Raw genomic sequence first — 23378 nt, forward strand, 5'->3', positions numbered from 1 at the left:
TGTTCTACTTAATGACTTCCATGTCAGCCAGGGGTAATATTGAGATCTTATCTCTAAAGAAGAAGAAAGATTAGGAAGAAGACGAGGAAGAGAGGCAGGAGGAAAAAGAGATACATTTAATTTTATTATCATTTCTATATTCATTAAACATGATTTTTAGAGATGTGTAAAGGATAATGTCCTAAGTAATGTCTTATATATTCCTGTGTATATGGACTAATATAGCACATATTTTCTATTGTTTGTCATGTGAGTTCATGATATATTCTGAAGTGAGACAAATTAAATTTTTACTATGTCCCAATAAATAATGAGCAATTATCTTCATGACCAATTATTATGAATAACTTTTCTAGATAAATTTATAGTGCCTTATTTAATTTCAATTCATTTGAATATAATTTAAATTTATTTGAATATTCAAATTAATTGCATGTACAGCTCCTGAAAGCAAAAAAAAAAAAAAAAATCACACAATGATTTCTTATTTATCTGAAACTCAGAACTGACTCAGTTCCCTGTGAAAATTGACAAATATTAGCAGCCTGGTACTTGAGAGGATTCGTAATTGAAGGAAAATTAATACTTGGTACTTAATTTCCCAATGTTATAGTGAGTACCTGGCTTGTACAGTTTTGGTCTTCAATTAGATTTCATTGATCATCATGTCTGATTTTGTGCCAATATTGTTGTTTACTTATACCTCTTAGTAACTTGAGGTTGGGGATGGTGATACTTGCAGCATTTTTTATTCATGATTATTTTAGCTATACCGATATTTTTATGTTTCTGTGTGATGCTGAAAGTTGTCCCTTCATAATTTGTGTTAGAATTTTGATGGAAATTCATTGAATCTGTAGATTGCTTTTGATAGAATAACCATTTTTTTCTATCTTAATACCGATCCATGAAAGTGGAAGATCTTTCCATCTTCCTATATCTCCTTCAATTTCTTTATTATGTCTTAAAGCTTTTAACATGCAAGTCTTTCTCTTGCTTTGTTAGAGATAAAATAAAATAATTCATTTCATTTTACTTAATTGAGGTTATTATGAAAGGTGATTTCCTGCCCCCCACCCCAATATCTTTCTTGGTCCATTTGGCCTTTTGTACATAGGAAGGTTTGAATTTTGTGAGTTAACTTTGTATGCTGCTACTTTGCAGAAAGTGTGTATCAGATCTAAGAGATTGCTGATAGAAATTTTAGGATGACTTACTGTATTTTGACTTCTTCCTTTCCAGTTTATATCACCTTGCTCTCCTTCAGTTTAGTATTGCACTAGTTAAGGCTTCAAGTGCTATATTGAATAGATATGGAAAAAGGGTGCAACCTTGCTTTGGTCCTGATTTTTGTAGAATTTCTTGAAGTTTTGTTTTTTGTTTTAGTTTTTTATTCTTTTTCCCTTTTCGGTTGATGTTGGCTGTGGGCTTGCTGCACACTGTGTCCCTCGTATCCCTGATCTCACCAAGAATTTTATCATGAAGGGGGTGTTGGATTTTGGTAAAGGCCTTTTATGCATCCAATGACATAATCATATGGTTTCTGTCTTTCAATTTATATGGTGGATTATCTTGATAGACTTTCCTATGTTGAACCATCCCTGAATCTCCGGGGTGAGCCTACTAGATCAGGGTGGATTATTTTTGTTTTCATGTATTCTTGAATTCAGTTTGCAAATATTTTATTTAGAATTTTTGCACCTAGGTTAATGAGGGAAATTGGTCTATAATTTATTCTCTTTGTTGGGTCTTAATGTGGTTTGGGTAACAGGGTAAGTATCCTCATAAAACAAATTGAGGAATGTTTCCTCTGTTTCTAATTTGTGAAATATCCAGATAAGCATCAGCATTAAACTTCCTCTGAAGACCTGGAAGAATTTGTCACTAAACCTATTTATACCTAAGGTTTGTTTATTTAATTTTTTGGTTGGTAGACTTTTAATTACTGCTTAAACTTCACTAGGGGTTATAGGTCTGCTTAAACTGTTCATCTGCTCTTATTTCGCTTTGGTGGGTTATAGAGAAAATTAGCCATTTCTTTTAGATTTCTCAATTTGGTAGAATTTTTAAAGTGTATCACTGTGTGTGATTCTCTGGATTTCCTTGGTGTTTGTTCTTTTTTATTTTTTGGTTTTTCTAGACAGGGTTTCTCTGTACCTTTGGGGGCTGTCCTAGAACTTGTTCAGTATACCAGGCTGGCCTGGAACCTCCTGTCTCTTCCTGCAGAGTGCTGGGATTAGAAGCATGCACCACCACTACCTGGCATATTTTTTCTTATGTTCCCCACCCCATCTCTAATTGAGTTCATTTGGATTTAATCCTTACTAACAAACTGAAGTTTTGATTGTTTTCTTTTTTTGCATTCAGCCATACAGATTTTGTACTGTTACTAGTGGTATGAACCATTGCTTGAAAATAAATATTAACACTGTTCTCAAATCTTATTTCTGTCACCTTGTCTAGAAAATTTTCATAATCACCCAGCACTAAAGATTAGCATTTGAACTTTGCACAAGGATAACCATCCTATCAGGATGTTACAGTCTTATTAAAATGTCAGCCACTCTCCTTGAGATATGTAAATCTGCATCTGGAGATATTATTTCAAATGCCACCCCAGCCAAATCACAGAATTATTAATTTCCTTGTCTGAAACCATTATACCACCTTTCAGGACCCATAATAAGAAATTTTCCATTTGCAGAATCAAAGAATCAAATGAATGAATCATTTAAAGAAATGAGTGTTGTAATATAGTGAAAATCATAGAAAACAAACAAAAATAATCAGCTTTTGTTACAGAGAAATAGCTGTTATGGCTCAGAGTCAGGCAGATGGCAATACCTTTAGTTCAGGAAGTGAAGTCTGTAATTTGGGAGCTTACAGTGGCAAAACTAATAGTCTTAAAAATAGTCTTCCTCCATGACTCCACATTACGGTGTACCTTCATATTCATTTTAAAAGGTCATTAAGTAGATCTAATCAATTTCCCTAAGACATCAGTTATTTTATGATATTTTAAGACTTACCACTAATTTACATTTAATGATGATGTCCCTGCTTACAGAATTGACAAGTTTTATATTTGCCTCCACAGTATGTACAGTCATACTGGTTCAGATTTCAATGAATAGTTTGAATTGCATTGTATTATTAATATGGCCTTCATGACACTTATGAAACAAGCATGACATTCTTCCATCAAAATATATGAGGAAGACTAGATCAAATGAAAATAAGACATAATCTGAAAGAGAAAGACATTTGCTTGAATTTATTTTGCAAAGTGACTTTGTCTTTATAACTTTAAAAGAAAAAGACTTCACTTCTTTTTTAGAGAGAAAATCACTCTCCTTTTTCACTCAAATTGTAGCAAAGCTCTAGTAGCCTGGAAAATCAAACAGAGTGAGTAAATGTGCTTAGATCAGGTGTCACTCAACTCTCTGAACAAGATTCTGGAGTCCTTGACCTCTTCAGACAACAATGACCCCAGGTGAACTCAACTATAATGAAATGAATTAAAGTGGCTCTCAGTTCTAGATAGAGCCTAAACTCCAAAGAAGTCAAAGCACTGTGGAGTCCTGTGGTCTCTGCAAAGGTCTCTGGTACAGAGGGGGCTAAGTGCTGTTTAAAACCTGTCTGTAAATGTCTAGCACTGTGCTGCCCTGAGCTCAACATCAGCAGTTTCATCGTGCCCTCTTAGATATGAGAAATCTGACCTAAGTAATTCAGCCTATCCTATTTCTTTAATCCACTTAGCTGTGAAATAAAGCTATGAAAGAGACGGATCTTTGTTCTTTGATTAGAGCAGAAGGTGACTTGTCTCTATCTAAAGTAGCAATAATTTAATCTTAAAAGTAGTTAACACGGGGTATTCATATCCACCACCCTTGGCTCCTCTCTCTGGCTTGTAGTCCTTTTCCAATGTTAAATTTTCAATTGACCTGCTACTGCTTTTAGTTGAGGGGAGAATATTGATGCATAGAATCAGACAAAAGTCACTGTGTGTGTGTACATAATGCATCTACTGACTGCTGTGTTCATGCTGTCTCCAGGAACTGAAGGGGCAGTATTTGGGCACTCTGTGGAAACACCTCACATCAGAGCAGAGCCATCCCAAGACCTCAGGTAAGTCTTCCTTCTTCTACCGTGTCATAGTTCCCCCTCACAATTTATTACTTTAACACATGAACAAGTAAAATGGTGCCAGTGCTATGAACTTGAACAAAAACAAACAAGCAAACAAACAAACATCCTGGAGCTTCATAGTAGTCAGATATCTAAGGCAAAATAATGAGATATCCTAAACTCTATTTACCAAACATACATGACATGAACACAGAAATACACGTACTAATGAGAAAGAGTTTAGAAAATGAAAAAAGGCAGCTGTGGAGGAATTATAGGGAAGTACTGGTTAAACTAGGCAGTCTCCAAAATAAGATAAGGCTGACACACAGGATATTGATAGACAGGCATAAAGGGAATGAAGGAGGAAAGACCAGTAGAGAATATTAAAGGATCACACCATGTGACGTAGGTAGAATGCATCCCTGACAAACTCACAAAATGATGTTCATGCACAAAAGATTTGTAGAGAAGCTACTCATGACCTAGTATATGACTATATTCCTAGTGCTGTGGGAGAGGAGGTGGGATGGGGAAATGGGAAGATCCTATGACTTTCTGGCCACCAACCTAGTTATAGATTCAAAAAGACGGTCTCTCTTAGAGGAATAAGACAATAAGTGATAAAGCAAAGCACTCAGTGTTCTTCTCTGGCTTCCACACTTGGGTGAGAAAATATGTATGTTTGATCACACTCATGCAAACATGTAGATGAACAGTGCATATGTTACAAACTAAAAAACAAAACATGCATTCATTCACACACACACACACACAGACAGACACACTTTATAACATAAAAGTCATTGTTTAGTTTTTTTCATTGACTAATAAGAAAAATGGTCAAATGAAAACAGAAAATAGAGTTCACTTTTCTGAAAGTGGAGATAGATTATTCTCTCATATATCTCTCATATACTATATCCCAACCACATCCCCCTCCCCAGATCCATTCCCAATCCAATTTCCTCTTCAGGAAAATGCAGATGTCTAAGAGATGACAGCCAAACAGAACAAGAAACAATAAGACAAGGCGAAATCCCTCATATTGAGGCTGGACAAGGCAACCCAATAGGAAAAGAAGAGACTCAAGCAAATGAGTCAGAGATACACTGTTAAGAGTCTCAAAAAAACATCAAGCTAACAGTCATAATATAACATGCAAAGGAGCTGGTGCAGACCCGTGCAGGCCCCTTGCTTGCTGTCTCAGCCTCCATGAGCCCTTCTTATTTGATTCAGTGGCCATGTTTCACTCCTGGAGTCCTCCATCTCCTCTGATTCGTGTAGCCTTTCCTCCCTCTCTTTCATGTAGTTCCCTGATCTCAGAGGGGAGTAGAGTCCTGATGGAGACATCCAATTTAGACTCTCTCTCTCTGCATAATGTCTGGCTATGGGTCTCTGCCCCCCCACTCCCATCTACAAAAGGCACCAATCTATGACTATTGCAGAGTATCATTAAGAATCTTCCTTCCTTTCTTCCTTTTTTTCTTTCTTTCTTGCTTTCTTGGTTTTGTTTTTCCAGTCCTTTTTGGTTCTACCCTAAGTAGCTAGTCTACCTAATTTCTGATTCCTGGCCACCTAGGTAGTGTAGGAAATGGACTCCCCCTTGTGGTATAAACCTCAAATTAAACCAAACATTGGTTGGTTACTTCCACAAGTTCTGCACCTCCATTGCTCCAGCATAAGTTGCAGGCAGGACACATTGTTAGCAGAGAGTTATGGCTGCATTGGTGACAAGTTTCTCTTTCCATAAATCACAGAGGACCTTGTCACACACCCACAAAATGAGTTGGAAATTATAGTATAAAAAAAGCAAACATTTTTACAGTAACATATATTTAGAATCTCATAGTTTTGTAATATTTTCTTGACTTTTGTCCTAACTGAGAAACATAGGTTCAATAATTTATTGGTTATTACCAGAGGGTGGTTTTTTATGTGATCCTTATTTTTTAATGTTAATTAAGGTAAAAACTACACATTCTATGCAAAAACTCAAGGGATTGAGAAATGTTAAGGGCAGTGTAGAAACCACACTTTTAGTGTACTTTTAGTCTTGAGTGTCTGTCTCAAGGAATAAAATAACAGGTGAGTAAGCATAGCATTCAGTGTTCTTCTCTGGCTTTCACATGTGTGTGTACAAATGTGTATGTGCAAGCACAAACATTCATACATGAACATGCATACTATATATGTTACAAACATAAACAACACACATATTCAAACATACACATAATCACACACACACACACACACACACACATTCATGGCCCTTGTGAATTTAGGTAAGTTTGAGGTAACTATGATCCTTCTCCACTTAAGATAGCACATTCCTGGTTTTCAGGACCCACTTATTTTCTGCATATTCTTAGCATTATAACAGTGACTAAATGAATGTGACTTAGGAAATAGAATTTCCTCAGGATACATATGGATGGCATCAATGCCAGTTGTTGTAGACTTATCAAATGTAGTTTCCATATACAGTATGTTCATGTTATCACTCACATGACATATAAACACAGTTGACCTCTGCAAGTTTGGAACCAAAGGCTTTTGGTTTGCTTTCAAAGGCTGCATATGAGGGAGAAGTTGAGATTGAGGAGATGTTGAGTCAATGGATGCTAAGCTCTAGTTGAGATGCTCAAGTGTCCCTTTTCATGGACCACAGAAAATGATGATATGGAAGGCTGAAGAAATGACTTCCATCGTGTGGAAGCAGTGAGCTTTGTGAGATGACTGGATTCTGTCTGATTTCAGCAATGCACAATATATGCAAGTCAACAATCATTTCCAGTATTCTATAAAGATTTGTGTTTTCTTTCCTTTCCAATGTTGAAATTAATTTAATTTTGGCATTCAGCTATAAGTGAAAAATTAGAATATACCTAAATATAAACTGTATGTATCAGAAGAGACTAAATCATTCCTGTTGGTTTCTGAGTTCTAAGAAAATCATTATGGTTCTACAGTTTTAGTAATTATGTATGTGTTGTATCATCTACATATGGCTTTAAGTGTCCTAAGGATGTCTCAATATTTGCAAGTGTAAGAGTAAAATAAATTATAGTTAGTATATAATGTTTCTGATATTTTCTATCCTGACCATCCATTACTTTAGCATTGAATAAGCGTGACTTACCATCAATGCTAAAATTATCTGACTACTCCAAGATAAGTGTGTCTAATTTAAATTTCAGAACTGAGGCAGAAACAAAATACAGTGATAATTGGGCTATTTAATTATTCATCTGTGTACTGAAATCTAGAACAGAGTGTCTGGGATCTTGACATACATTGCTGACAATTTTCAGCGGAAGTGTTTTCAGCTGATGCAATAATCATCAGGCAAGTGAAATTGTTGGCTGAGGAAAAAAGCAATGCATAGTCATGACACTGTTCTCAAGACACAATAGCAAATAGATAGCTGTTTTGGAAATGTGAATTTGTACAGTTTTTTTAACAATTTTTATGAGCATCTAATATGTTTTAAGCTCTGCACTAGATTTCAAGGAAAGTTTAAATACACGCTTGAAGCCTTTGTGTCTTTACTTTCAAGATAATATTTCTGCACATTAGAACCTAATATATCAAAAATACTATTATTTAAGCAAACTATTGATAAAGGTTTATATATGTGCAATATTTTATATGCAATATTATACAATCATATGTACAATATTATTTAATATTATAATGTTATATAGACTCACAAACATATACACATATACACATGTGTACATTTGTGCATGATGTTTCTGCTTGTTAGACTCTATGTCAAATTGCCTAAGAATTTTTTGGAATGCTTAATGTCTTTGCACCAGAACACTGTCATTTGCTGTCCAGTCTCAACAATATTTGGTGTTAGCAATCTTACTGATTTAAGTCATTGCAAAGGAAACATGCTGGTATTGCATTTCTGTTCTGTTTGCTATTATTCAAGAGGTAACAATATGAACCACTTTCATGAACATATCTGGCAGCTATGTGTCGTTCCTAACATGTCCACATATTCTTTAAATATGGGGGAATTCTTTTTAACTTATCCTAGTACCCCCAATTTGTGATATATCATGTTATTGATACTGTTTCTCAATCCATTATATATTCACTTGATTGGTGATAATTTTGAATGCACATTTTAATTTAACAATATCAAGCATGTTGTTAAATAAGTACTAATTACTATACATTGTAGCCTGTGACACTTTTATTCTCTACAGCCACAAAGATATTTTCATTGAAAAGCCTTATGATTTCAACTTCTACATGATAGTGTGTGGTAGAAACTAAAGTTTATTTTGTCATATAGATATCCAGTTTTTCCTGTATTATTTGTTATAAAGACATTGCTTTCTTCCCAGAATAGCTTCATTGCCGTTCTCAAGGTCAGATGCTTATACAAGTAAAACAAGCTGTGACATACACTTTATTTCACTGTATCAATTATGGTGTGGTGTCAATTCTGTCTTGATTACTGCAGCTTTGTAAGAAGTTATTCAGGTCTCTAACCCTGTGCTTAGTCAAGATTGCTTTGCATACTTAGGGATCTTTGCACTAGCAGCATAACCCAGGGGAAATGAAGCAACCACTGTAATGTTTAAGCATGCTTTAGGTAACATATGGATAATTAGAGCATACAGTTTTTAGTGGGAGTGTAATAATCATGGTTTAACTACAGTAATATTCCAGTATTTGAAGTTATTTCATATTACATTACTGTAATTACATAGCTAAACCATTATTTGAGAAGGGAGAATCTACATATTGTGAGAACTGTGACATTCTTATTTTTAAAATGCTTTAAACTATGAGTAGATAGCTTATCACCAGAAAGTTTATCAGCAACTGATACATGAAGTAAAGAGCATTCACAGTTTCTTATTCCAATTCCTGTGATGAATTTGCTCATTAGATTGATATGGCTTTTGCACATAGTAATTTGGTTTCCATAGTTTATACTTCAATTTCCTACATTGTTGATCTTTGGGAGTAATTGCCATGGTGATAGAATCTGCAGCACTATGTTCAATATAAGCAATGCCTTTCTATTATCCTGAAAATTATATCATAGCTCCTAGATGTACCAGCTTCTAATAATGCCTGAGAAATATTGATATGAATGAAGTCAATAATTACACAGTGTCCAACCTATTTTGATAAGCTGTGATAGCTAGTTATAATGCCTTTTACTGCAAATATTGGAAACTTTGTCTACATCTATTTGTTCAATAATGTACTTTGCAGATTCTTTGTAAGCATCCTAATGCCTTTTGAAATTGTGATAAAACTTTTGAGTAATTGTAATCTTTGTCTTATTATTGTCAACATATGAAAATTTCTTATCCTCCTGTGTGTATCTGAGTGGAAGCACCCTGTGGATATAATGTTTTTATAATGAAGTGCCTTCTTACCTAGTCAACACATGCTACAAGAGAGATTACCCCATTGCACACAGTTCAAGTCCAAGTACCTATTGGTCATGCATCCAATTACAAATGCTGAAGGCAGATAACTCAGATAAACCTCATCTCTAAATGTTCAAAATGAAACACTCCCATTCATTACCCAGTGGTAATTTGAGATGTTTTATATCTGGATCCATACATCATGTTACTATGTTATAGCTTGATTTATCCCATGAAAAAATTACACTAAGAATTCAGGAAAGCTTATCAAAATGCTTAAGACTGATTCAGTTTTCATGTGCTTAAGATATACTTGATGACTGCCACTTATTATGTTCAAAATTAAACTAAAAATATAAGAAACCCTCCAACTAGTCTAGTATATTTCATACACATACTCTTTAACTAAATTCTCTTTTTAAGTTATCTGTGTATGCTACTTGTCTAAAAACTATTTATTATTCATAACAGAATGTGCTATTTTAATAACACTTGGATTATTTTTCACAATCACCACATTTAATTCTATCAATACTAGCAAAGTGTACAGTTGAGACTTATTTAATTCAAAGTCTGAATTAAGGAATTTTTCAGTAGTGTAAGATTTCTACCATTAATAATGCTTAAATATTAGGTAATGCATAAATACAAATATATAGCATGTATACCTTGTAGACTTTATTGATCAATGAAACTCTCTTTTCTTTTCAAACTTTCTGGTTTGTTTTTACTGAAAATAACAATATATTAGTATAGCTTAAAAACAGGTATTATTGAAGTCTTTCAGCTCCAGTAACATTTGGAAGATGTTCAAATGATCAATAGAGGTAAACGTTTCAAATTTGCTTTCATTAATGAATGTGGAATAAGGCCAATATTTACAATTGTTGAAATCACTTCTAAATTATGCGTCTCCTTTTGGATGCCACCTTCAAGGCTGTAAGCATGGTGTCTCTATTGAGCATTTATGTTTCAGAGACCAGCTTCAAGGAGTTCTTTCCACAAAGTAGCCCTTGTCTCATTGGAAAATGGTCAGTGACTGGGTCACATGATCCAGTGACTCTGGATCATGGTGACAATGAGAGTGAGGGAAGCCTCTTTCTGACAGGCTGTCATAGAAAGAAATGTAGCAGCTGCATCAGCAAATTAAGGACACACCACAAAAAGACTAGCTGGTGCCTTCCTCTTTTCATGCTTGGGATGTTATAAGTATATTCTGTTGTCTTCTGATTCTGACTTTCTTCCACAAACTGAGTCATTTAGACTGGAGTCATTGAAATGACCAAGGAAGGTCATTCAACATGTAAAATGGTAGTCTTTGCTATTTCCAAAAATTTTTATGCACATTTTGAAATTTTTTGAGTTCACAAAATTTTGAGGGTGCAAGCTTGAAGGACTGTAATATTAATGAATTTCATTAAGTTTTTCATAGTCACAAAGCTGGAATTCTTTATCGAAAAAATATGTACATGTTGAATTCTGTCAATTCATTTATTAAAACCTCATCAGTAACATTGATAATATATTAAAGATTTAAATATGTGAACTCATGATAACCTACTTTTCCAGTGTGATAAAAAGAACTGACATGAGAAAATCTTATTAAATTATTATACATGAGAATAATCAATAAGAACAAATGAAGATTTTATAATGAGCCAAAAAGTAGATAAAGTAGTGAAAAATATCCTAAAACTTAACTGGGCTTGTAATCCTTATAATATATCGTGATGATTTGGATTTATGCTAGCTTTGTATAAAGGTAAGCTAAATCCTAATGCTTTTTTCCCAGTTCATTATAAGTTTCCATCTTTTGTAAATGATATTTTGCCTTCATTTAGGCTTGAATCACCAACCAGATCCTTGATAATGGAAGCTCCCCGAGGGGTCCAGGTGAGCGCTGCTGCAGGTGACTTCAAGGCTGCCTGCAGGAAGGAACTGCACTTGCTATCTACAGAAGGGGAGGTGAGTGTCCAAGCAGGGCTGGTCCTTGACTGCTGAATTAGCTGCTCTACATGTTGTCTCATGCATCAGGTTCCATGAGACTTGAGGAGCCACTTCTTGAAATGTTGTAAGCTTTGGAAATCTTGATTCCTCTTAAGCAATGTGTTTATTGAGGTCCTTTTACTTTCTACTAAAAAGTATTCATTCCAAGGAAAGTTTGAAATAGGCTTCCAAATTCCTGTTGGTTCAATATTAGTTTTAAACATTAAAATGAAAATGATCCTTTTTATCTTTACTCTTTGGATCATCATAATGTTTCTTCCACAGATTAGTCAGTATGAGCTAAGTTATAATCAGAGAGGAGCAAGAATTTTGGATACATTACTGTTGTCCAAATGGGCCACTCTAGATAGAAATAATGATGTAGATATTTCAGAAAGCTTGAAGGCAAAATTCGGACAGTTGTCACCATAAAAAATAAGTAAATTCTCTGAGTAACTAAATATGTTTAACCTGATTTAAATTACACAGTGCACGCTATGTGGTAAACTGTATAGAATCCATGAACCTACATTTTTTATAGTTTTATATACCTGATTAAAATAAAAAAGAAAGGAAACATTTTTGCCAAAGTACTTTGATGTTGGTGTTACTTGTTCATTTCTGTGTTCTACAAAAACCACACCACAAAAAGAAATTGATCACTATTTAAAATATAAATCTCTACACTTAGAGTCAAAACTACTTCATATCGTCAGATACCATATTTAAGCATTAAACATAAGATTTGAAAGGAAGTAATATGAATTGTACTGAAAATCCAAGGTTGTGCTGTAAACAATCAATGTCAATTTAGAGTCAATGTAAAAAGGAACTCCAAATGTAGCATTGAAGGAAATAAGAGTCATAACTGTAAATGAAGTATTATAGTGATATGACCACATCCACACTGCAATGACACACAATCACATACATGCTCGAACATTGATGAGGGAGACATTTTTGTTTTCATTATTTTTTTATTGAAATTAGGAACAAGTTTGCTTCAAATGTCAATCCCAGCTTCCTCTCCCTCTCCTCCTCCTCTGCCCCCCTCAACCAGGTTTCCCCAGTCCTCCACCCAATCCCCACCCCGATCCCCAGGGAGGGTGAGGCCCTCCATGGTGGATCACCAGAGTCTGTAATTTCATTCAGGGCAGGGCCTAGGCCCTCCCCCAAGACTCCAGTCAAAGAGAACATCCCTCATTGTGGCAGGGGCAACCAAAGTCCATTTGTATGCCAGGGATAAATACTGATCTACTACCCAAGGCCCCATAGATTACTTAGGCCCCTTTACTGACACCCACATTCAGGAGGGTCTGGATCAGTCCCATGGCGGCCTCCCAGGTATCAGGGGTCCAAGAGATTCCCCTTGTTCAGGTCAGCTGTTTTGGGGGGTTAAAACCAGACCAGTCTGGACCCCTTCACTCATCAGTCCTCCCTCTCTGCCACTGGATTCCAGGAGTTTAGTTCAGTGTTTAGCTGTAGGTGACTGCCTCTGCTTCCATCAGACACTGGATGAAGGTTCTGTTTCCCAGACTCTCTAGCAGTGAGATTGTAGGCTGGAACATCCCTGCTCCATGTCTAAATCCATATATATGTTTGTCTGGGTTGCCTCATTCAGGATGGTTTCTTCTAGTGCCATCCATTTGCCTGCAAATTTCAAGATTCCATTGTTTTTCCTCACTGAATAGTACTCCATTGAATAGATGTACCACATTTCTTTATCCACTCTTCAATTGAGGGGCATCTAGGTTGCTTCCATGTCCTGGCTATTACGAATAATACTGCTAGGAATATTGTGAAACAGACATCCTTGTTGTATAAATGTGCATCTTTTGGGTATATGCCTAAGAGTGGAATTGCTGTGTCTTGTTGTATACTAATTACCATTTACCTGAGGAATCTCTATTCTGATTTCCAAAGTGTCTGTACAAGTTGGGACTCCCACCAGTAGCAGCGTATTTCCCTTTCTCCATATCCTCTCCAGCATAAACTGTCATTGGTTTTTAGCCATTCTGACAGGAATAAGATGGTGTATCAGAGTTGTTTTAATTAGTATTTCCCTGATGGCTAGGGATGTTGAGCACTTTCTTAAGTGTCTATCAGCAATTTTAGACTCCTCTATTGAGAATTCTCTATTTAGTTCTGTAGCCCAGTTTTGTGTTTTGGCAACTTGTTTCTTGAGTTCTTTGTAAATTTTGGAGATCAGCCCTCTGTCAGATGTGGGGTTAGTGAATATCTTTTCCCATTCTGTGGGCTGCCTTTTTGTCTTGCTCACAGTGTCCTTTGCTTTAAAGAAACTTCTCAGTTTCAGGAGGTCCCATGTATTAATTACTGACCTCACTGTCTGTGCTACTGCTGTTATATCCAGGAAGCTGTCTCCTGCACCAATTCATTCAAGGGTACCACCCACTTTCTCTTGTAAGAGGTTCAGTGTGGCTGGATTTGTGTTGAGGTGCTTGATTCATTTGGACTCAACTTTTGTGCATGGCAATAGACATGGATCTATTTGTAGTCTTTGGCATGTCAGCCTCCAGCTATGCCAGCACCATTTGTTGAAGATGATTTCTTTCTTCCATTGTATAATTTTAGCTTCTTTGGCAAAGATCAAGTGTTCATACATGTATGAGTTAGTATCAGGGTGTTCAATTTGATTCCATTGGTCTACCTGTCTATTTTTGTGCTTCTATCAAACTGTTTTCATTACTATAGCTCTGTAATAGATCTTGAAGTCAGGGATGGTGATGCTTCCGGATGTTGCCTTGTTGAACAGGGTTGTTTTGGGTATCCAGGGTTTTTTGTTTTTCCATATAAAGTTGAGAAATGTTCTTTCAAGGTCTGTGAAGAATTTTGCTGGGATTTCAATGGGGATTGTGTTAAATCTGTATATTACTTTATTATGTTGATCCTACCTATCGAAGGGCATGAAAGATCTTTCCATTTACTGGTATCTTCTTTAATTTCTTTCTTTAAAGACTCAAAGTTCTTGCAATACAGGTCTTTCACTTGTTTGGTTAGCGTTTATTCCAAAAATTGGTTAACTTTTTTGAGGGGACAAATTACACTGTTTTCAACAGGTATGAATAGATAAATGAATTCTTGCTACGCTGAGCTCAAAGCTCTGGGGTACGATTCTAGTCACAGTCTTGACTTTCAGAGCAGATGGATTGTATAGTTTATGGGGCAATACAGAGCAGACATACCAATTTCAGGAGTTATAAAATGAACATTATCACAGTAACTGCCCTTGCAAAAGAGGAAGAGGTGGGCAAGCCCATCCATGCTGCAACCTCGAGAGGCTCAGATCTGTGGTGGTATCATCATCTCAGTTTTCCTAACTTCCTGTCTTATGTTTCCATCTCAGTGAAGGAATGGCAGCAGCCAATGTGAGTGAATTTATTAATAAAATATCCCTTTTGGAAAATACAAAATAAAAGTCAGTTGTAGCTGATGATGTTAGGGTAAGTGGGCAGAAAATGTAAGGTATGTGTCCCAGGGCAAACACCTGTTTTTATTTGAGAAATATGGTTCAATTTGCATTTCTTTAAAGTCCACCATAACAGTATAGTGAATAGACAGGGAAAATACAAAATAGACGTGGATGGCAGCAAAGTCCACAACAGAAGTACTATAAAATAACTAGGTCAAGAAAAAGGAAAATTGAATTTTTCCTAATCCTTGTGTCAACTTTGGGAGTCTATGAGTAAGTCAGGGGCCAATGAGATAGCATAATGGGTAAAGGCACATGCTGCTGAGTCTGATGACGTGAGTTCAGCCCTCAGGACCAGAGGGTGGAAGGCAAGAACCAACTTTGGTTAGTGTTCTCTGATATGTACACAGGGTCCATGGTGTGCACACATACATACATGCACACACACACACAGAGAGAGAGAGAGAGAGAGAGAGAGAGAGAGAGAGAGAGAGAGAGAGAGAGAGAGAGAGAAAATAGAAATCTTTAAATAAGTGGAGCAACTCGCCAAATTGAAACAATAGAAAATGAATTGCTAAACCCAGGTAAAGTATAATAGAGAATTCAAACATAATGATATGTAGAATTATCTCTTCTCATGATTTCTTTGGTCACCTGATCTTTAGACTGTGAGGACTTTTCTGCGTGTTTTGGAAATGACTTTACTCATTCTCTCATGGGTCTTAAAAAAACAGGTAATGGAGTATGTTATTAATTAATCCCCCTTCTTCATTAATGTCATCCCATCTGGTATCCTTCTTTCTCTATATAACTCTCAGACATGACTAAGAAGCTAAATGGAATGGCCAGTCATTCTCTGCCTGTCTCTCTGTCTCTATCTGCGTCTATCTGCCTCTCTCTCTCTCTCTCTCTCTCTCTCTCTCTCTCTCTCTTCTCTCTTCTCTCTTCTCTCTCTGCCCATGTATGTGTGTTATTGTTTATTCTCAATATATTTTATTTAAATTAGAAACATGAGTGCTTCACATATAGATTCCAGCTCCATCTCCCACCCCTCCTCCCTTGCCCCTCCACCAGCCTCCCAATCCCCATGTGCCATGTTGTTCTTATTGTTTTTAATTACTGTTGGCCCCATGAGCAGATTATTCAATACTATACTTCTTGCTGAAGGCTTGCTCTCAGAACTCTGGCAAAGTGGAAGACAGCATCAGAAGTTTTGGAAGATACAAAGGCTTGTAGCCTGTTCAAAACTTCATGAGGAATAATAACCTCTGTTGCCAAGTCATGTTGAATAGCTCTGAGGGAGATACCATGCTGAAATGAATTGAGATTATTTTTCCCTTTTCTTCCTAGATTTTTCTAAATGCAGATACAATCCGGCTGGGAAATCTACCAACCGGTTCCTTCTCTTCTTCACCCAGCTCTACAAATACTCGACAGACAGTATACGAACTGTGTGTCTGCCCCAATGGCAAACTCTACCTTTCCCCAGCTGGGGTAGGCTCCACCTGTCAGTCCAGTAGCAGTATTTGCTTGTGGAGCTGAAGCAACTGATTTCTCCTCACACCAGAATAGCCTTTTGTTCCCGTCCGTCTGCTTCACGGTTTTGCTCGGTTTCCCCTGTGATCAGTGCAGAGCTTCTTCAGATGGACCACAGAGCAAACTGGTCCAGGATCAGCAGGGGCTCGCTTACACCTCCAGATTCACCTTACTCAACACAAACAGTGCGACTGACTCGGCTGTGGGAAAACCATCTTCAGCAGGAAACCTGGATCATGACATTTGCTCAAAAGGGAGAATAACTTAGGTGCCTTTGCTACGTGGAGTGAAGCACACAGTTTTAGAATTTTGCAGAACCTGGCTACGAACTGTGCACGAACACATTACCCAGATGAAATTCCCAAATCCAATGGTGACATGAAATGCTTAACCCCATCAGAAGACTAATTCTGCAGTCTGAAAGCACAATTTTTCCATTCATCTTTTTTGGACGTAAACTTTTATCCCCGACTTTTAAAATTTTGAAGCATTATGTAATGCTTGCTTTACTAAAAAATTAAATTCAATACATGGTTTTTAACTAAATGAAACAAGAGAAGACAGAATTCCTGAGTTGTTTTTGTTTCCTTAAATTCAATGTGTTGGTACTCTTTGACTACTAAGTCTGGAATTTTGTACATTAGATAATTTTGAAAGCTCTCAGCAATATAATATTAACAAAGTTAACAAAAAACGCCATTATGCTGTCATATGTCTGGATGGCCTTATATTTATGTGGCTATTGCATGCGACACATTTGCTTTTAAGAAAACATCTGAAAAATTGCAGTGTATGATAGGAAGGGTATACTTACAGTGTGGAACCCATCAGATTTTTCTTTAAAAATTCACACAGTATCCTTTGCCCTTAGGTTTTAGTAGTACTCTTTTGTTCACTCCATTTACATTAAACTCAATTTTTAAATGCAAAAGTTAAACCAACCTCTAATTAAATGCAAATGTTATGCATAATGCTGAGAACCAGTTCACTTTCCAAGGGGACATCATTTTCAAATTAAGTATCCTTCTTTTAATTTCAGGTTAATATTTAAGAAACTTAGACATTAAATTATAAATTCCAGAAAAGAAAATGATAAAAAGACTAACGTTCACAAGAGTGTTGGATATGTGCTTTCTCTGTTGAGGAATCTAGTTACCCTTCTATTTACTGTTAGCATTTAGTCACATTTTTTAGACTGTTAAGTTATGATGACATCATGAACCATAGCTGTTTCCAATCTCTGATGTTTATTTTTGTTAATGAGGTCCTAATTAATAACTCTAGAAGATTATAGATTTATTCATCACAGTGCACTTAAACTCATTTTTTTGAAACTGAAGAATACAAGAATGGAAACTTGTATTTCAGGTTTTCTAGTTTGGGAAGGTGACTTGATGACTGAAAGGTAAGTCCTTAATTTTCCCTTCATTTCCTCCTTGAACCTGTGCACACCATTAACAGATGTGTGGAAGTTGCACTCCAGGGCTCTGAAACTGCAGAATCTTTGAAATCCTGTTCTCTGTTGCTGAAATGAAGCAAAAGATTGAGACATGCTGAAATAATTTGGTTAGCAAAAATTAGAAAATTGGATAATGCAACTGGCAAAGTGACCTGCTTGTCCAAAAATATCTCGTTCAGATCCCCAGCATTTCTAGTAACAGGCAAAGCTCAGTATCACTGAGCACATTCCAAACTCTGCAGAACTCTCTATAAGGTATTTCACTTTGATCATTTTTAAAGTAGTATTGAACTTGTGCTTTGGGGTTATTATATAAATCTGTAAACTAATATCAAAATAAAAGTTGGAACATATAATTGCTTGAAAAGTCATAACAGAGAGCTTAATTCATTTTTAAGAAAATTTAATATATAAAATTTTCACATTAGTCTTTGCAAATGAGTCACACAGTGACTCAAGAAATTTGAGAGACATGGGTGCTGATTGCTGTGTTATGTTGAAGAAGACAGTCTTCATTAATTTGGTACATAGTGGGGCTTTAGCCATGCTAAATTAAAACAATTAAAGAATTTTCTAATCAAAGAATGCTAATGCTTGTGGTTCGTAATCCTTCCTGTTTCTAAAGTCTTTTACTAATCAATTAAGCTGAGTCTGGGGCACTCTGGGGATACCTCCAGGCTTCAGTTTACAAAGAACATTTTACAAGCAACAAAAATATCAAATCAAACATCCTCTGAAGGTTTCTTCTAGCACTAACATGGTCTATTTCGCAAGGCAAAGAGGAACAAGAATTTTATATGCTTAATACAAGATGCCAAGGGTGAAAGGTGTAAGAACAAAGGATATGAAAAACAAATTACAGACTGGAAGTGATGGCTCACACCTTTAATTCCAGCACTTGCGAGGCAGACCAGGAGGATCTGTGTGATTTGAAGTCCAACATGGTCTGCATAGGGAGATCCAGGACAGCCAGGGCTTTACAGAGAGACCCTTTTTTAAAAATAACATAGAAAACAAAACAAAACAATAAAAAACAACACAATAAAGTAAGAAGGAAGACTGGCAAAATTTTCAACTCAAAGATATTCTGAAAAGTACAAACACAAAAGAATCACATAAACTTGAGATACGTGCAAATATTGTTCAAATACCTGTTATGTATAAAAGATAGAATGTTGTAGATGACTTCCTTCTACAATACTAAGTGATTGACTTGAACTGATTGCTTGACTATTGAAGTTTCTTCAGGTACAATAATTTCAAAGTTTAAGCTTTTATTAGAGGCTTGGAAGTCTTTGAGGTCCTAATAGTGAATCATTGTTTCTTTGATGATAAAAAAGGTTCAAGAGCTAAAGAACAGATTTCTCCATTGCTTTCCATTGCAATTTTACAGATTAGAATAAACACACAAGCAGACACACACAAACACACAAACACACACGCACACGCACACACGCACACCACTGCAGCCTATTTAAATGATGCAAATTCTATCTCTCTAAATCACACTGAAAAATATAGGTGTGCCACATAAACACAACTCAGCTACTCCTGTCTTAGCATCATATTTAGTATAGATCCTGCAGGCAAGAAGGGAAAAGGAGAAATTGGAGTAGGAAAATTGGTGGCATTTCAATTATGATCTAGAAATCGATAAACTCACATGCATTTTTAAGTTCAGTTTCTCTGGAACTCAAAGAGATAGAAAGAAATTACATTATTATTTTGAGTATAAAATATTTCAGTGATGAAATTTTTAAAAATTTCAAAACAATTCAAAGCAAACAGTGAACAAAGGACAATTTCAAGATTTCATGGCCCATTTGGTCTGTATTTCCAACATGCTGTACTGTACTTACTAGTCTGTATTTTTATTGTGAATCATAATTTTTGTGATATGAAAGATAATCATTTCTATAAGTTTAGACAGTACCAAAGTTCAATTATATTACAATTTAGAAATCTTAGACTATAGTCCTCTGAATCTTTGAAAATAAAGAGTAGGAATTCGGAATTGGGTTTTGGTTACATGAAACTTAAAAGGTTTACATCTTCTTTGGAAATAATCATTTTTGGTTGAAGTATAGTGGTCTGTGAGAAAGTTATATTAATCTATGTATTCTCCTTAGTCATAATAATCTCTTAATTCTACTGGTTCTTTTATAGAGATGTTTAATGACCGTCTATGAGTTCATCAGACTCTGTCAAGCTAGAATTTGTGATGATCCATTCCTTCAAGAGCTGTTCATCCATGTCAAAAGCAAATCTTACAAATATCCTATTGTTTTTCTCCATAATCCTGATTGTGCTCTTACCAATTGAATACCATTTCCTTTTGGGGAAATCATCTTTGATTGATGTGTTCAGTGATATGGATGATATTAAGAATAAGATGATTATGGCTCTTATTTAAATACTGTTTTAGAACTTTAAAATAATGCTTGCCAAATACAAACATCCTGTTACTGTTCCATTAATATTGACCTTCATCAGATTAAAAACCATAGGTATTTGAAAAATGTTTTATTTTAGCAATATGGCCAAGTATTAAACTTTTATACTTATGAAAATTCTTTTATAATATACCATTTTAATGTCTCATTTCAACAGTGCTTCATTTTCCAAACACACCATTGGTATATTAATATCTCTGATGGATTTCATCATTGCAAACATAGCAGATCTTTGTAAAGTAGCAATATCCAGGAGAATATCTGATGCTGTTAGCACTATAGTTTAGGACATACAACATCAATATCACATTAAATTATAGTTGAAGGTATTTAATGGCCTTATTTAATATATACAATGGTCATCATCAAACTCATTTTTGAATTTTGTGCATTTGAGGTATTGTACCTTATTTGTCTGTAGCTTTGATCTAATTAGAATTGCTCATGTGACCCTTCTTAGAGATTCATTAAGTTATTTGCTGCATACATTAGCATATATTATGGTAATGACCACTGCAGAATGTCATTATCAAAAAAGTAAAGTAATATCACACTTATCTCCAATTATAAATTAATGAACTGTCTCATTGGACACTTTTGTAGATATTGCTTTAAAGGGAAGTCTAGTAGTCATTGAAATGTCAAAGACCAAAGACCAGAATTACTATTGTATTTAATTCTAGACTGCTATTGCTTCTACTAATTTATTGAACTAAATAGGGGTTATAGCTATGACACAAGGAAGTAAATGTGTTTCTGGCAGGAATCTGAGCTACAGCCATTAGTTACTGCTTTAGTTTTAGAAAGACCACTTCAGTAGTGTGCTCTGCATATTTTTATAAATGTGTAATGAATGTTTCCGTATTCTTAAAACCAGGACATAAAGACTACACCCAAAATGTCCTCAGGATGGATTAACTTAGTTGGGTTCAAAATGTCATTGCTTGCCAAAAAGTATCTGTGGAAAACATAATTAATTTGAAGTTCTTCTAGAACTAGAGGGCTACTTTTTAAGAGTTAATTGATGTGGGTGAGTCTTGGGATAGTAATGACAAACATTACAGGATGTGAGGTGTAATGAACTGTGATTATTTCTGGGTCTCCAGTATTAATATTTCTTTTGTTTGTGTATTTATAAATAAAAGACAAACAGGGTTAAAGATGTGCAAGGACATTTACTAACAATGGAGACACACAATTTGGAGTTTGTTTCTTTATTTATACAATTCTCTCAATCAGGTCCACTATCCATTTATTTTGTTTTGTAACTTTCATGTAAATGTTTTCTTGTATATATAGATATGAAAAATGGAACTATTTTCTTACATATACTATGCAATATGTTTGTACAATTGCAAAATTACCAAAATTACAAAAGCTGTGCTTTTGTACTCTATCTCGCTTTATGTAAAAAAAATCAACATTTTTCTATTTAAAGGGACTCCTTCCTATGAACTGTAGATAACATATCTATTCAAAATTTAGTCTGTTGTATCTTTTGTTTAGTTTGGGCAGGTTCTATTTCTTTTCAGTGAAAACACAGCAAAATTTTGGCAATTGGAATTCCTTTCTCAGAAATGAATCCTTACGAAGCATGCAATGAGCCCATATCTTTTAAGATCTCTCTTGTAATTCTTGTATTTTGTCCTGATTTTGGTGCTACTGTGTAACCATTATTAAATGTGATAGTCAAACAAAGAGGACCTGAACTCAGGTGCTATCATTTCATTTATCTTCCTGAAAAAAAGAAACAGTTTGGGTGACTATTAGCCTGGAATGGAGACCTTTCCAGTAACATGTTGAATGAAATATCACTTCCATGAGTATATGTGTTTTGACAAAATTAAGTTTAATATATACACTTGATAAAAATTCTTCACTATATTTTTCCTCTCAAACTCATATGCAGTGAAACTAAGAACCTAAAAATGATTTAGTAATAAGATTAATTCACTTGTCAGGAAATTAGCAAATAGTTTATCCATTCTAACACTCTTTGCTTTATGCTTGGTGTAAAATTAGACAAGTTGGTTGGATGCAGAAACACATATATGTTTATATGTCTACTAATTCCAACCCAATATACCACAGTAAGTAAAAACACAGGATAATAAGAATTCCCTATTTTGGGTTTCATTTCTTCTTTCTTCTGTTATATTCAGTAAAGAACTGGTCCAGTTTGAAATAAATGACAAGAATGTTGTTACAATGTTACCATGTGGACAGTTAATTTTATAATCCTTTGAGGGTGACATTGTTCTTGGTCAATTCCAAAAATAAGTCAGTATCCATTGAAAGTGTTCTTTTGGAAAATGGTGATAACCTTCTTTATTTCTTCTTCATTCTTATAAACTGCTCTAGGTACTTAAAACAAAACTAGAACATGTATACTCAGCCACATGTTTCAAATATTACTTCTAAGTAGAACACAAAAGAATGCTTTCAGTTTGAAGATAATATATACTCCTTAGCTACACTTAATCTTCAAAAATGATTTGAACAGTTCCAAATGTTTGTTTGCATATTTTTTCTCTTAGATCCTCAGGCTATTTGCCAGCAAACCATTGTAATATAGCAATGTCTCATTTGGTACACACTTTCATTGCTGAAAAGGAAGTTTGGGAGGGAGACAGAGGGAGGGAGAATTAAGACAGAGAGGGAGAGGAAGGAAGAGCAAAGTTAGAGTTTTCTCTATATTCACAGCACTGCTTATAAGACCAATGCATGTATTATTTTTTTTCTGTAGCAACCAAACATCTTGCACCAGCTGGTTTATCTTACAATTCAGCTGTGGCACTAAGTGTCATGAGTCCAGGACATGTAGGACAAGAGCTCAGCTCTATAACACCTCCTGCCTACGACCTGTAAAACTCAGATTATGCACAGCTTTTGTCTCAGAGGACTAGCAATCAGAAGCTCCCTTGGCTCTTCCTTAGGTTCAGTAACTTGCTAGAATTGTTCAGGAAAGCATCCCACTT

The 23378-nt window shown here is 35.3% G+C and overlaps 1 protein-coding gene across 1 annotated transcript in view; it reads left to right on the forward strand.

Annotated features, from left to right (window-relative positions):
* Sgcz (sarcoglycan zeta) overlaps positions 1–22098 on the forward strand; it is a 912857-nt gene extending 890759 nt beyond the window's left edge. Inside the window, exons 6-8 of the mRNA XM_005066630.4 lie at positions 4056–4128; positions 11378–11501; positions 16303–22098. Of these exons, the coding sequence (XP_005066687.1) occupies positions 4056–4128; positions 11378–11501; positions 16303–16494 (389 nt within the window). The 3' untranslated portion in view covers positions 16495–22098. The remainder of the gene's footprint in view (positions 1–4055; positions 4129–11377; positions 11502–16302) is intronic.
* The last annotated feature ends 1280 nt before the right edge of the window (positions 22099–23378 follow it).

This window comes from Mesocricetus auratus, unplaced genomic scaffold (genome assembly GCF_017639785.1).
Source record: "Mesocricetus auratus isolate SY011 unplaced genomic scaffold, BCM_Maur_2.0 Super-Scaffold_100026, whole genome shotgun sequence".
In the NCBI taxonomy this organism is placed as follows: Eukaryota; Metazoa; Chordata; class Mammalia; order Rodentia; family Cricetidae; genus Mesocricetus; species Mesocricetus auratus.